This window comes from Leopardus geoffroyi, chromosome B3 (genome assembly GCF_018350155.1).
Source record: "Leopardus geoffroyi isolate Oge1 chromosome B3, O.geoffroyi_Oge1_pat1.0, whole genome shotgun sequence".
Taxonomy (NCBI): Eukaryota; Metazoa; Chordata; class Mammalia; order Carnivora; family Felidae; genus Leopardus; species Leopardus geoffroyi.
In genome coordinates this window covers 122,296,684-122,310,134 of record NC_059337.1, presented here as the reverse complement: position 1 = coordinate 122,310,134, position 13,451 = coordinate 122,296,684, and the positions used below count along the sequence as shown (strand labels likewise).

Here is a 13,451-nt window from a genome sequence, read left to right as displayed (position 1 = left end):
GATTTCCTTGCACATAATTTAAAAAATAAAATTACTAGGTCAGAGAATAAGTACATCTTTATTAAGATATAATTTGTGTATAATAAATTGCACATTTTCAAAGTGTACAATTTGATGTTTTGACACATCTGTGTTTTGACACATCTTTGTACACCTGTGAAACCATCAACACAATTAAGGTAATGAACTTATTCATCACTCCCAAAACTTTCCTTGTAATTTCTCTCTCTACCTCCTTGCAGCTCCCCATGAAACCACTGATCTGAATTCTGTCACCATCAATTAGTTTGCATTTTCTAGAATTTTATATAAATGGAATAATACAATTTGTACTTTTACATTCTGACTTCTTTCACTCTGCATAATTATTTTGAGATATACCCATGTTGTTTCACGTATTGATATTCTTTTTATTTCTGAGTAGTACTTCATGGCATGAATATTCCATAGTTTATCTGTTCAGCTGGTGGTGGACATCCAGGTGTTTCCTGGTTTTAGCTATTATACATAAGGCTACTATGTACATTTGTGTACAGATATTAGTGTGGACAAATGCTTCAATTTTTCATAGGTAAACTCCTGGAAGTGGAATGGCTAGATCGTATGGTACGTTGTTTAGTTTTTTAAAGAAACTTCTAATATAGTTTTTCAAATTGACTTCCAAAAAGGGATGTATGCTTTCACCGGAATTGTGTAAGAACACCCATTTCACTAAAGTGGGTGGTGGGCATTGAGGAGGGCACTTGTTGGGATGAGCACTGGGTGTTGTATGTAAGCCAATTTGACAATAAATGATATTTTTAAAAAAAAGAACACCCATTTCACTATACTCTTGTCAGTTCTGGGAATCCTTTTTTTTTTAATAATCATTTAAATATGACTAAAATTTTTCTTGTTTAATATATTCTTCATTGATCACTAGAAGAACTGAATTTTTTTTTCAGGTTATAAAGGTGATTTATTTATATTTTTTTCAATATGTGAAGTTTATTGTCAAATTGGTTTCCATACAACACCCAGTGCTCATCCCAAAAGGCGCCCTCCTCAATACCCATCACCCACCCTCCCCTCCCTCCCACCCCCCATCAACCCTCAGTTTGTTCTCAGTTTTTAAGAGTCTCTTATGCTTTGGCTCTCTTCCACTCTAACCTCTTTTTTTTTTTTTCCTTCCCCTCCCCCATGGGTTTCTGTTAAGTTTCTCAGGATCCACATAAGAGTGAAACCATATGGTATCTGTCTTTCTCTGTATGGCTTATTTCACTTAGCATAACACTCTCCAAGAAGAACTGAATATTTTTTATAGGTTTATTGCTATTTCATCTTTTTTGAGTTCTTTTTGTTCAACTTTTGTGTGGGATGCTGAACATTTTTTTTCTAATTTTTTTCTTATTAGTTTGCAAGCATTCTTTCTGTATTAAAGAAACTTGAAAAAAATCTTACCACCCAAGACAAATCTCTTAAATCTTATCAATAGGACTAGTATATGTGATATTTCAATAAGGTACATATATTCCTTGGAAAGCACTATATTTTTTAATAATAAAATTGCAGTTTTTAAAATTAACTAATTAATTTAAGAGCATGAGCAGGGGAGGTGCAGAGAGAGAGAGAGAGAGAGAATCCCAAACAGGCTCTGCACTACCAGCGCAGAGCTCGATGCTGGGCTCAACCCCATGAACCATGAGATCATGACCTGAGCTGAAATCAAGAGTCAGATGCTGAGCCACCCAGGTGCCCCTGAAATTGTAGTTTTAGAATATCACTGCATGTTGTGTCAGGAAGCAGGAACTCAAAATGCTTAGCATCAGAGTCTGTACACTTTTGAGAGCAAAACATGAAAGAAGAATGGCTGTGCATGTTTTCTTTTTTTTTTTTAGAGCATGAGCAGGGGAGGGAGGGAGGGAGGGAGGGAGAGAGAGAGAGAGAGAGAGAGAGAGAGAGAGAGAAAATCTCAAGCAGGCTCCATGTTCAGCATGGAGCCTGATGCGGAGCTTAATCCCATGACCCTGGCATCATGATCTGAGCTGAAATCAAGAGTCAGACACTCAACTGACTGAGCCACCCAGGTGCCCTTGTGTATATTTTTTAAACTTCCTCTTTGTCCTGTCCATCTTCTAGGTTTACAAGTGCCCAGATAACAATAGCATCACATGTATCATGTACTCTTGGTAGTGAAAATAAAAACTCACCTCTCCAATGTCTATAATATTCTGTTTTCCAATAACAATTAAAACATGCTGCCTTATGTGAGTTTACATTTTTACTTTTGAAATCCATATTGAAAAAGTACAAATGATTAACTATCAGTGACTGATATACTGAAAATACATGAGCTACCACATTTCTCTCAACATTTAAAAGTATCTTGTTAACAGTCAGTTGTGTCTACTTTACTGAAACCATAAGTATATCTTTCCAGACTCCTCCCAGCCTCTGCCCTATACTCTTCCACTCTCTTAGCCATTCCTACCTGAGAGCTCAAGCCAGTTAGCTGTGTAACTCTAGGCAAGCCAAATGATTTCTTGAAACCTCAGTTTCCTCATTTGTAATATAGGAATAATACCAATCTCTGTCTCAGAAGGTCCTTGTGAGGATTCCCTTACAATGTACGTAGAGTACTTTGTACACTATCTGGCATGTGGTAAACCTTCAGTAAATTAGAGCAAGAAGGCTTCTTCCAGATTTTTTCTTTCTCAAAAATAAACAAACAAACCTGAAAAATTCTAGCATTAGGTCTAAAAGAAGATAAGGATGAATTGTAATCTCAAGCACTGTTGCAGTGGTGCTAGCTGCTTTGATAATGGGGTTAGGGCATTACCTGTGTCTTCTAGAAGATGTGAGGGGAATTCTTTGATTTATGTGTCGACAGGACTTGAGATGAAGTAATTGTCATCCTCTCCCCATAGTTGATGTTTAGCTCAAACTCATTTGTACTATGATCTTTCTTTCTTCCTTTATCCCTCCCAGATGAGTTCCAGAAACTGGGAATCCAGTGCTTTTACCATAACCCTTATCTGGTGAACTGGGCCAACTTGATATTCCTCTGCTGCCTGCCATCTCAGCTGCCTACTATCTGTCTGGAAATTCAAGCCCGCCTGGAAAAAGGTTGCATTGTGTACAGCTTCGCAGCTGCTATCCCAATAGCCAGGTATCCTGTTAGGGAGAGCACGGAACTGGCAGAACCATATCCCCTCATATCTGGCTTCTACCCGCCACCTCCACCCCGGCCCCCTACCTCATGGAGTTGGTCATTCCCGGTAATAAGGTAGAAGCAGCTTCTCCTGCCACACCCAGCCAGCCTTTCTAATTGTGTCTTCCCCACTTCTCCACAAACAGCACTTGTGGGTGGAACATTTTCTTTGATGTGCAAATGTTTAGAACTGCAATGGCGCATTGCTTCCCACTACTTGAGGCTGACTAGCGTTCCCCTTGTGCATTAATGGGAAGGGAAACCACCAGTGACCAACATGAAAAATGATTCACAGCATGTGTCAAATAGTATTTTTGTGCCCCTATTGTCTAGCCTGGTGTTTGGCATGAGACAACATTCACTAAGTGTTAGTGGTTGAAAGAGTCCAACTAATAAGCAGTGCCCTCAGTGCTGCCTCCACCCATGTTTGCCTCTGAGCGGTGTTGTGCAGGGGAGGATGTTGTTGGGGTTGGATATTATCCAATGCAATGGATCCTGTGGTGGTTTATGATAGTCCTGGCCCAACACTCCATGTCTTGGGGGGATTTCCTTTCAGGTTGAAACTCCTGCTGAACCACACCAATATCTTGCGGCCTCAGTATCAGTGTGTTGAAGATTTTGTCAACATCTGGGGGGCCAATAAGGAGATCACAGCTGCTCTCCAAGATCCTGCGACCCTTCAGGCTACTTGCCCCTACAGTTCTGCTGGTAAAGGCTTGCTGTGTGTTTGGCACTCTTTTGAAAGTTACTTCCTCTTGGCCTGGTACTATTTTATAATCCCAGTGTGTGTGTGTGTGTGTGTGTGTGTGTGTCTGTCTGTCTGTCTTGGGTTATGTGTGTAGGGGGAGTACAAGCTGGATACATTCTCAGCTGTTTAGTTTTGAATGGGAACAGCTTTGGTAACAAAAAGCAGCCTCCATTAAGGAAAGCAGACAAGTCTGAGTATTTGGACCTGTTAAGGCTGAGCCAGAAACAGCCAGAGGGGAGAGCCTATTTAAACAGGAGGATGTGCTGTCTGGCATTAAATGGCATTTCCCTGCTCTAATCTTGCATTTTTCCTTAGTTTCTTCTCCTTATTGGGAGGATCATTCTAGAGATTTCTAGAGATGCTTTTGCCATTAGCAATGTCTACATTAGTCATACCTGTCCCCCTGTGGTGGGGTTGATACATGATTTGTTATAAAAGGCACAATCAGGGCTCTTGGCCCAGAAAGAGGAGTGTTTGCTTATCTTGAGGTTCATATGACCCACCTGTCTTGGAAAAAAGGTGACTGTTCTTTGTCCTGTGTTCCCGGCACACCTTTTTGGTGGTGCTGACTGGTATTTCCCTTCCCATTAATGTGTAGGGGGAATAATCCTCAATATCAAGTGGTTGGAGGGAGTGTTCTACGCCATCCTAAACATCTGCACCGCAAAGGACATGCCCCACTTACAAGTGCTGCAACATCTGAATGAACTGTTCCTCTCTGTGCATTTTGAAGACTGTGAGAAGGATGGAGCATCTTGCCCCAAATTTCAATTAGGTGATTTTGTCAACCAAGTCTATACCAAGAACCTGTCTCAGAAAAGGTAAGGCATCAGACAGCTGGCTATTCTAATTTCTCCCACACATCTTAGCAGATGCTTTTTCCTTTCACGTGATCTTTAAAATTTTATAAAAATAATACATTCTTGTGAAAAATCCAACTAGTGGAAAAGCGAAAGCTCTCCTTTGCTCCTCAAATACCGTTTCATAGACTTTACCTCCAGTGAGTTTTATATTTTTGTCTTTTAATCTATGTATTTACAAACATATTTATATTATCATGGTATTATAATGTGTATGCATATCTATATCTGTACATTTTTGAAACATGGGGACTATATATGCTGATTTTTCATTTACTATGTTGTGGATGCCATTCTACGTCAGTACAATCATATCTACTCTATTTATAAGCAATGCATAGGGATCCATTGGGTATATTATTTCATTGTATTTATTCATCTTATTTATTCTTGATGGTAATGTAGTTTCTCCCTGCCTCAAAATCTGAATAAGGGTCTGCATATGAACATTTTTATACATAGCTTGCACACTTGTACCAATATTTCTGTTGGATGAATATCTAGAATATTCTAGAAGAATATTTCTGGGTTAGAGGGTATATACATTTTATGTTTGATAGGTATTCCCAAATTGCTTATCAAAAACGTGGTGCTTAGAGCACCTGGGTGGCTCAGTCGGTTAAGGGTCTGACTCTTGATTTTGACTCAGGTCATGATCTTAAGGTTGTTGGGATTGAGCCCCATGTTGGGCTCTGCACTGACAGCGTGGAGGCTGCTTAGGATTCTCTCTCTGCCCCTCCCCTACTCGCATGCCTGCACGCACACACTTTCTCTCTCTCTAAATAAATAAACTTAAAAAAAAATTCTTTAAAAAACGTGGTGCTTATTTACATTTCCACCAGTGTGTATGAGTGTGCCATTTCTCCATAGCTTGATAGCTATAAGAATCAATCTTTTTAATCTTTGATAATCTAATAGGGAAAAACTGTTGCCCTTATTACCAGTGACTTCCATGCCACTAAATTCATTTGGCAATTTTTTTTAAGTATTTTTTTAAACGTTTATTTATTTTGAGAGAGAGAGAGAGAGAGAGAGAGCAAGCAGGGGAGGGGCAGAGAGGGAGAGGGAGACACAGAATCCAAAGCGGGGTCCAGGCTCTGAGCTGTCAGCACAGAGCCTGATGTGGGGCTCCAACCCACGAACTGTGAGATCATGACCTGAGCTGAAGTCGGAAGCTTAACCGACTGAGCCACCCAGGTGCCCCAACAATTTATTTATTATTATTTTTTTAACATTTATTTATTTTTGAGAGACAGAGAGAAGCAGAGCATGAGTAGGGGAGGGGGAGAGAGAGAGAGAGAGATACAGAATCTGAAGCAGGCTCCAGGCTCTGAGCCGTTTGTTAGCACAGAGCCCGATATAGGGCTCAAACTCACGAACTGCAAGACCATGACCTGAGCTGAAATTGGACGCTCAACCGACTGAGCCACCCAGGTGCCCCTCATTTGGCAATTTTTAATCCTCCTCTTCCTTGACTATTGAACCTGGAAGGACTATTGAACCTGGAACTCTTGAATCCTTCTTGAAGCCATCTCTTTTCTTGGCTTTCATGATACCCTTAGGTTCTTCTCATTTTCTTCCTGTCTCTCTAGCCCCTCCTTTGCCAGCTCCTCTTTTGCCTCATCTTTATGTCTGGGAGTTTTCAGGGCTCTGTCCTAGGCCTTCTTTATTGCCATTCTACACTTTGTTCATGGGTGATCATTTCCAGTTCAGGGACTTAGGTTGCCATCTTTGCACTGACAGCAAATGACTCTTTCTCTAGCCTAGAGTCAACTCTATACCCAAGTTAAGTTTGTAGTCACCATCTCCCCTCAAACTCAACATGTCCAGAAGCATACCTGCTCTCATACCTGCTCTGCTGGTGTTTCTTACCTAATTACATGCTCTTTTGCCAAGTTGTTTAAACAGAAGCCTGGAAGTAATCCTTGATTGTCTCCCATCTCTCGAATTCTAATTAATCACCAAAGGCCAGTGAAGCACTTCTAGTTTGGGGATTTCCCTTCACCCTTAGCCTGGGATTCCTTTTTCTCTCTTACATTGGATCTCTTTTTCCTGGATCCCTCTTCCTCTGGTATGGTTTACTCTTTCATAGTGGTGGATCATATCTTCTTTCGGTAGCTTCTTTTGAAAACAATGTAATTATAGAGACTGTGTCTGAAAATGTTTTTATTCTAACCTAATATTTTATGAGAACATAGCCAGGTGTAGAATTCTAAGTTAGAAGTAATTTTGCCTCAGAGTTTTAAAGGCATTGCTTCATTGTCTCACAGAGTTGCTGTTTTGTTTTTGTTTTTTTTTTAATTTTTAAATGTTTTTACTCATTTTTTGAGAGAGAGAGGGAGACAGAGCGCGAGTAGGAGAGGGGCAGAGAGAGAGATAGAATCTGAAGCAGGCTCCAGGCTCTGAGCTGTCAGCACAGAACCTGACAAGGGGCTCAAACCCACTAACTGTGAGATCATGACCTGAGCTGAAGTTGGACGCTTAACTGACTGAGCCACCCAGGCGCCCCAGACAGAGTTGCTGTTGAGAAGTAGTACAATGCCATTCTAATTCTTGAATTCAAACTTTTTTTGAAATCTGTTCCTTTTCTCCCTGGAAGCTTTTAGGATCTTTTGACCTCAGTATCCTGAAATTTTATGATGGGTGATGAATTTGGGTCTATTTTATTTTATTTTATTTTATTTTATTTTTGATGTAGGTCTATTTTAACTTACTGTGCTGGGCACATGGTGAGCCTTTCTCCTTTCCCCCTTAATTAAAAAAAATTTTGTGAAATATAACACTTATGCAGAAAAGTGCATATTCCATTAATTCCTAAATGATGCAGTTTAATGAACTATTGTAAAGGAAATATGCATGTAACTGGTACCCATAAAAGAAACAGAACATTCAGCAGTCCTTTTTAACCTGAATGTCAAATTCTCTACTTTTCTCCAGTTATGTCTTTGATAATTTCCTCCCCTTTCCTGTTTTGTCTCTTCTCTTTAGTCCAATGTTGAACCTCCTGGACTGAAAATCTGATTTTCTTTATCTTTCCTATTTTTAAATTATTTATTATTATTATTATTATTATTATTATTGTTGTTGTTGTTGTTGTTATTATTTTTAGGAAGATGGGGAGGGACAAAGAGGGAGAATCTCAAGCAGGTTCCATGCTTAGTATGGAGCCCAACATGGGGCTCGATCCCATGACCACAAGATCATGACCTGAGCTGAAATCAAGTGTCAGATGCTTCACTGACTGAGCCACCCAGGTGCCCCTATCTTTTCTATTTTTAATATCTTTGTCTATTTCTATTTTCTTTTTTTTTTTTTTTTTTTTTTAAATTTTTTTTTTTTTTCAACGTTTATCTATCTTTGGGACAGAGAGAGACAGAGCATGAACGGGGGAGGGGCAGAGAGAGAGGGAGACACAGAATCAGAAACAGGCTCCAGGCTCTGAGCCATCAGCCCAGAGCCTGATGCGGGGCTCGAACTCACGGACCGCGAGATCGTGACCTGGCTGAAGTCGGACGCCCAACCGACTGCGCCACCCAGGCGCCCCTGTCTATTTCTATTTTCTGAGAGATTTCAACTATACTGCTTTTGCTATCATATTTTGAGCATATTTTAATTTTTGGTATATTCTGAATATTTTCAAAAATTTTAAGTCTCAAAATATTCCTTTTTATGTAGCATCCTGTTGTCATTTCACTATGCAATACCATCTCTTATCCCTTTGAGAATGTAAATGAATTTTTTTTCTTCTGTGAGGAATCTGTACTGATCACTTGTTTTGGTTTCTATCATGGATTTGAGAAGCTTTATTCAAGTACGTATATGGAGAGCTTTGCTCATATTTAAGGTCCTGGTTACTAAAAAGTTGATTGGAAACTCTGTTACTGTAGTCATTACTACAGAATGATTTGGTCAGCTATTTCCTTGGGAAACGCTGAATATTGGTTTAAGTCTTTGGGACCCAACTGGGGGAAAGAAAGCTATGTATGTGTATAAGAAGAGGGGTCATCTTATTGCTTATATTTTTTTACTTTATATCCCTTCTATTCAGCAAATCCTTGCCTGCAACAGTGCCTATTGTCTCCTTGTCCAGAGACTCCCTATTTTTTTTTAAAGTCTTATTTATTTAAGTAATCTTCACACTCAATGTGGGTCTCAAACTCATGATCCCTGAGATCAAGAGTTGCCCACTCCACCTACTGAGCCAGCCAGGTGCCCCCCCAAGACCCTCTATTTAACTCTTCTAGAGAATAAATTTTCTGTTGGGGAGGAGGAGGGACAGTCTCCTAACTGTGCAGCATTGGGTAGTGTGCTGTGAGGGTCTCTCTCTTTTTTAAGATTTTCAGTCCATCATCCTATTTTGAGTCCCATCTCATCTCCACTTCTGATGTACTGGGTCCCACTACATCTTGAGTCTTTTGTGGGTTCTATGACGTAAATGGACTGTGTCTTGGTTCTCCCTGTTGCTGACTTCGATTCAGCTCAGTGTTATTATTTGTCCATATTTTTTCCAGCTTCCAAGTTGTTGCTCTTGTGTTCTCTCTCGTTCTCATTATATATTCTTTGCCTATTCGTTTCTCTTTTGTTTGCTTTTATATATTGTTTCAGAGAAGGTTTTCAGTAGGAATACATTATGTGTATTGGAAATAATTTCCATATTTTTCTTTCTTTTTGGTACCTTTTGCCGCTCAGAGATTCTCATTTTTGTAGTCAAAAGTGTCAAATCACTGCTTTATGGCTTTGGGGTTTTAAATCATACTTATAAAGACCATCTTCATCCAAAGATATTCTATATTTTCTTCTAGTATTTTATTTTTAAAATATTTAAATCTTTAAGCAGTTTTGGATTTTTAGTATCTTCTATTCATTTTGGAAAGCCAATTGTCCTACATTATTTATAGAGTGGCCATTCCTTTTCCTACCAATTTGAAATATGATTTTTATTATTTAATAAAATGCAGGATATTTATGGGTATATTTCTGGACTGTATTCTGAACTGTGGGCCTATTTTCTATTCCTATGCTATGATTTTTTTGGTCATCAACTTTATTTTTATTTATTTTTAATTTACATCCAAGTTCGCATATAGTGCAATAATGATTTCAGGAATAGAATCCAGTGATTCATCCCCTACCTATAATAGCCAGTGTTCATTCCAACAAGTGCCCTCCTTAATGCCCCTTGCCCATTTAGTCTTTCCCTCCACCCACAACCCCTCTGGCAACCCTAGGTTTGTTTTCTGAATTTAAGTCTTTTATGTTTTGTCTCCCTTCCTGTTTTTATATTATTTTTGCTTCCCTTCCCTTATGTTCATCTATTTTGTATCTTAAATTCCACATATAAGTGAAATCATATGATATTTGTCTTTCTCTAATTTCACTTAGCATAATACCCTTTAGTTTCATCCATGTTGTTGAAAATGGCAAGATTTCATTGTTTTTGATTGCCAAGTAATATTCCATTGTGTGTGTGTGTGTGTGTGTGTGTGTGTGTGTGTGTGTGTGTGTGTACTTCTTTATCCATTCATCAGTTGATGGACATTTGGGCTCTTCCATACTTTGGCTATTGTCGATAGTGCTGCTATAAACATTGGGGTCCATGTACCTCTTCAGAACAGCACACCTATATCCTTTGGATAAATACTTAGTAGTGCAATTGCTGGGTCATAGGGTAGTTCTATTTTTAATTTTTTGAGGAACCTCCATACTGTTTTCCAGAGTGGCCCAGTTTGCATTCCCACCAGCAGTTCAATAGGGTTCCTCTTTCTCCGCATCCTCATCAACATCTGTTGTTGCCTGAGTTAACGTTAGCCATTCTGACAGGTGTGAGGTAGTATCTCATTGTGGTTTTAATTTGTATTTCCCTGATGATGAGTGATTTTGAACATTTTTTCATGTGTCTGTTAGCCATCTGGATGTCTTCTTTGGAAAAGTGTCTATTCATATCTTTTGCCCATTTCTTCACTGGATTATTTATTTTTTGGGTGTTGAGTTTGATAAGTTCTTTATAGATTTTGGATAGTAACCCTTCATCTGATAGGTCATTTGCAAATATCTTCTCCCATTCTGTCAGTTGCCTTGTAGTTTTGCTGATTGTTTCCTTTGCCATGCTAAAGCTCCCATGCTATGATTAATTGCTGTAATGTGTTTCTATATTTTTGTATCTGATAGGGCAAGTCCTCTTCATTATTATTTTCCAAAAAAAATTTTAATGTTTATTTATTTAGAGAGAGATAGAGAATGAACAGGGGAGGGGCAGAGAGAGAGAGGGAAACACAGACTTTGAAGCAGGCTTCAAGCTCTAAGCTGTCAGCACAGAGCCTGACACAGGGCTCAAACTCACGAACTGCGAGATCATGACCTGAGCCGAAGTTGGACGCTTAACTGTCTAAGCCACCCAGGTACCCCTATTATTTTCCAAAATCCTTATGCATTTATTTTTCATGTGAATTTTTAAAAAATGACTTTAAAAATTAGAAAAGTAACAAATGTTTGTAGTAAATAGGATATCAACTAAAATGTACCAAACAGAAAGTGAAAGTACCTCCCTTAAATCCCATTTTCAAGAGGTAACTACTCTCAATATTTGCTGTGACAAATGAACTTGAAAATAGGCTATGTTTTTAATGTTAAATTACTGAGTAGGATGTTTGCTCTTGGCTTCTGGCACTATTTATAAAGTTGAAAGATTCCTTCCTAAATGAAGGAGTGGTAGAATATCATCATTTTGTAAACTCTAATGAAATAATGAACCTAGGCAACTATAGGTGAAAAGTTGATGGGGAAGCTTTATAATGAATAGATCAGACTGAATCCATTAATCAGTCTTAACACTGCAGAAAGAGAGACAATGTATTTCTGGATAAAAACAGATACAGATGAAATACTCTTATAAAAAACCCCAGAATTTGATCAAGTATAGATATAAATTCAAGAGACAGGAAAATGTTAAATGACCATGAGATATTATCAGCAAAATCTAGAATATGGGAAATTTTAGAGGATAAACAACCTAATTTCTTCAACAAAAAAACTGCAAGGAAAAAAAAGAGGAAGGGGAACTTATAGATAAAAAAAAAAAAAAGACTTGAAAGTCCCTATACATGTGTTGATCTATATACCTTAATAAGTTGAAGAGGATATCTTTTTTTCTTTTAATGCTTTTTATTAATTTTTGATAGAGACAGAGTGTCAGCTGGGGAGGGGCAGAGAGAGAGGGAGACACAGAATCTGAAGCAGGCTTCAGGCTCCAAGCTGTCAGCACAGACCCCGGTCATGAACCCGTGAGATCATGACCTGAGCTGAAGTTGGACGCTTAACAACTGAGCCACCCAGGCCCCCCATTTGTTGAAGAAGATATCTTTAAAAAAAAAATTTTTTTTTAGTATTTATTTTTGAGACAGAGTGCAGGTGGGGGAGGGGCAGAGAGAGAGAGAGAGAAAGAGAGAGAGAGAGAGAAGGAGACACAGAATCCGAAGCAGGCTCCAGGCTCTGAGCTGTCAGCACAGAGCCCGAGGCAGGGCTCAAACTCACTGACCATGAGATCATGACCTGAGCCAAACAAAGTAAGCCGCTTAACCAACTGAACCACCCAGGCACCCCTGTTGAAGAGAACAGCTAAAAAGAAATGAGATCTTTTGTATTCCTAATGTCCATGATTCTCTTACATATTCTATTTCTAAATTCAAGGGAAATATACTGAAAAGAACATCAATGTCATTATTATAATCATTCTTTAATTAATTACGAATTCCTGCACACTTAGAAAAATGTACATAAGTACAAAAATCATAAGTACAATTAAATCCACATAGTGAATAGTTCTAGCTGAATGTTTAACTATGAATTTTAATTAGTTTGATATAAAAATAAAGTACCTTATTTCCTGTTCTGTTTAACAGCCAAATCAGATGTACTGAACAGACGTTAAAAAGTAACAGTATTTTTTTTCACTCCAGGCCTTTCCCCTGGTTTGATCTGACTGCTGTGCAACTCAAGGAAACTCCCTTTAGTCAGCAGCTCTCAACCAGTACTGCTCTCCAGGACCACCTTACCCTTCTATACTGTGATTCATTTGGCATCTCCCTAACCAAAAAACAGCAGCCAGTGGTCTCCAGAGGCTCTCCCTCCCAATAAGAGAAGAGACCTCAGGAATCAGGATTTTTTTCCCTTCCACAATGGTTGTACCCTGATATCACAATTCACATTAGGAATCATGTGATTACATTGTGTTTGCCACATGTTGGGCATTAAGGAATTAGAAAATTATACTGATGTTCTTTAAAATATAGAATAAAACAAGAAGTCTTTTACATCAGTATATTTGGGTATGTCTGGCTTTTGGAAGCAACCAAAAGAAACTATATAACCTGACACACTTAAGTAAGCCGCTTCCCTAGGAAAGCCGTGTTAATATAAATTATTTCACTTCTAAAAGCTAAATTATTAGCTGTTTAGACAGTATATATTGCAGCTTGTTCTCCTGTAGCAGTGAGTAGCTGACAAACGATACAGCTTGCTTTTCCTACCATTTTGGATAAAGAAGTAAAATGTGTGGTAAACAATCTTAATTGAATTATGACTCATTTCATGCTTATTTCAGCTATATATGACTGTTCTGGAATTATCTTATTTAAAGCTGTTCCCATTTAAACCA

The 13,451-nt window shown here is 38.6% G+C and overlaps 1 protein-coding gene across 3 annotated transcripts in view; it reads left to right on the top strand.

The window, feature by feature from the left end:
* NOXRED1 (NADP dependent oxidoreductase domain containing 1) overlaps nucleotides 1-13,451 on the top strand; it is a 21,001-nt gene extending 7,550 nt beyond the window's left edge. For all 3 annotated transcript variants that reach the window (XM_045451689.1, XM_045451691.1, XM_045451690.1), the window contains exons 4-7: nucleotides 2,968-3,148; nucleotides 3,747-3,898; nucleotides 4,537-4,759; nucleotides 12,754-13,451. In XM_045451689.1, the coding sequence (XP_045307645.1) occupies nucleotides 2,968-3,148; nucleotides 3,747-3,898; nucleotides 4,537-4,759; nucleotides 12,754-12,931 (734 nt within the window). In that variant the 3' untranslated portion in view covers nucleotides 12,932-13,451. The remainder of the gene's footprint in view (nucleotides 1-2,967; nucleotides 3,149-3,746; nucleotides 3,899-4,536; nucleotides 4,760-12,753) is intronic.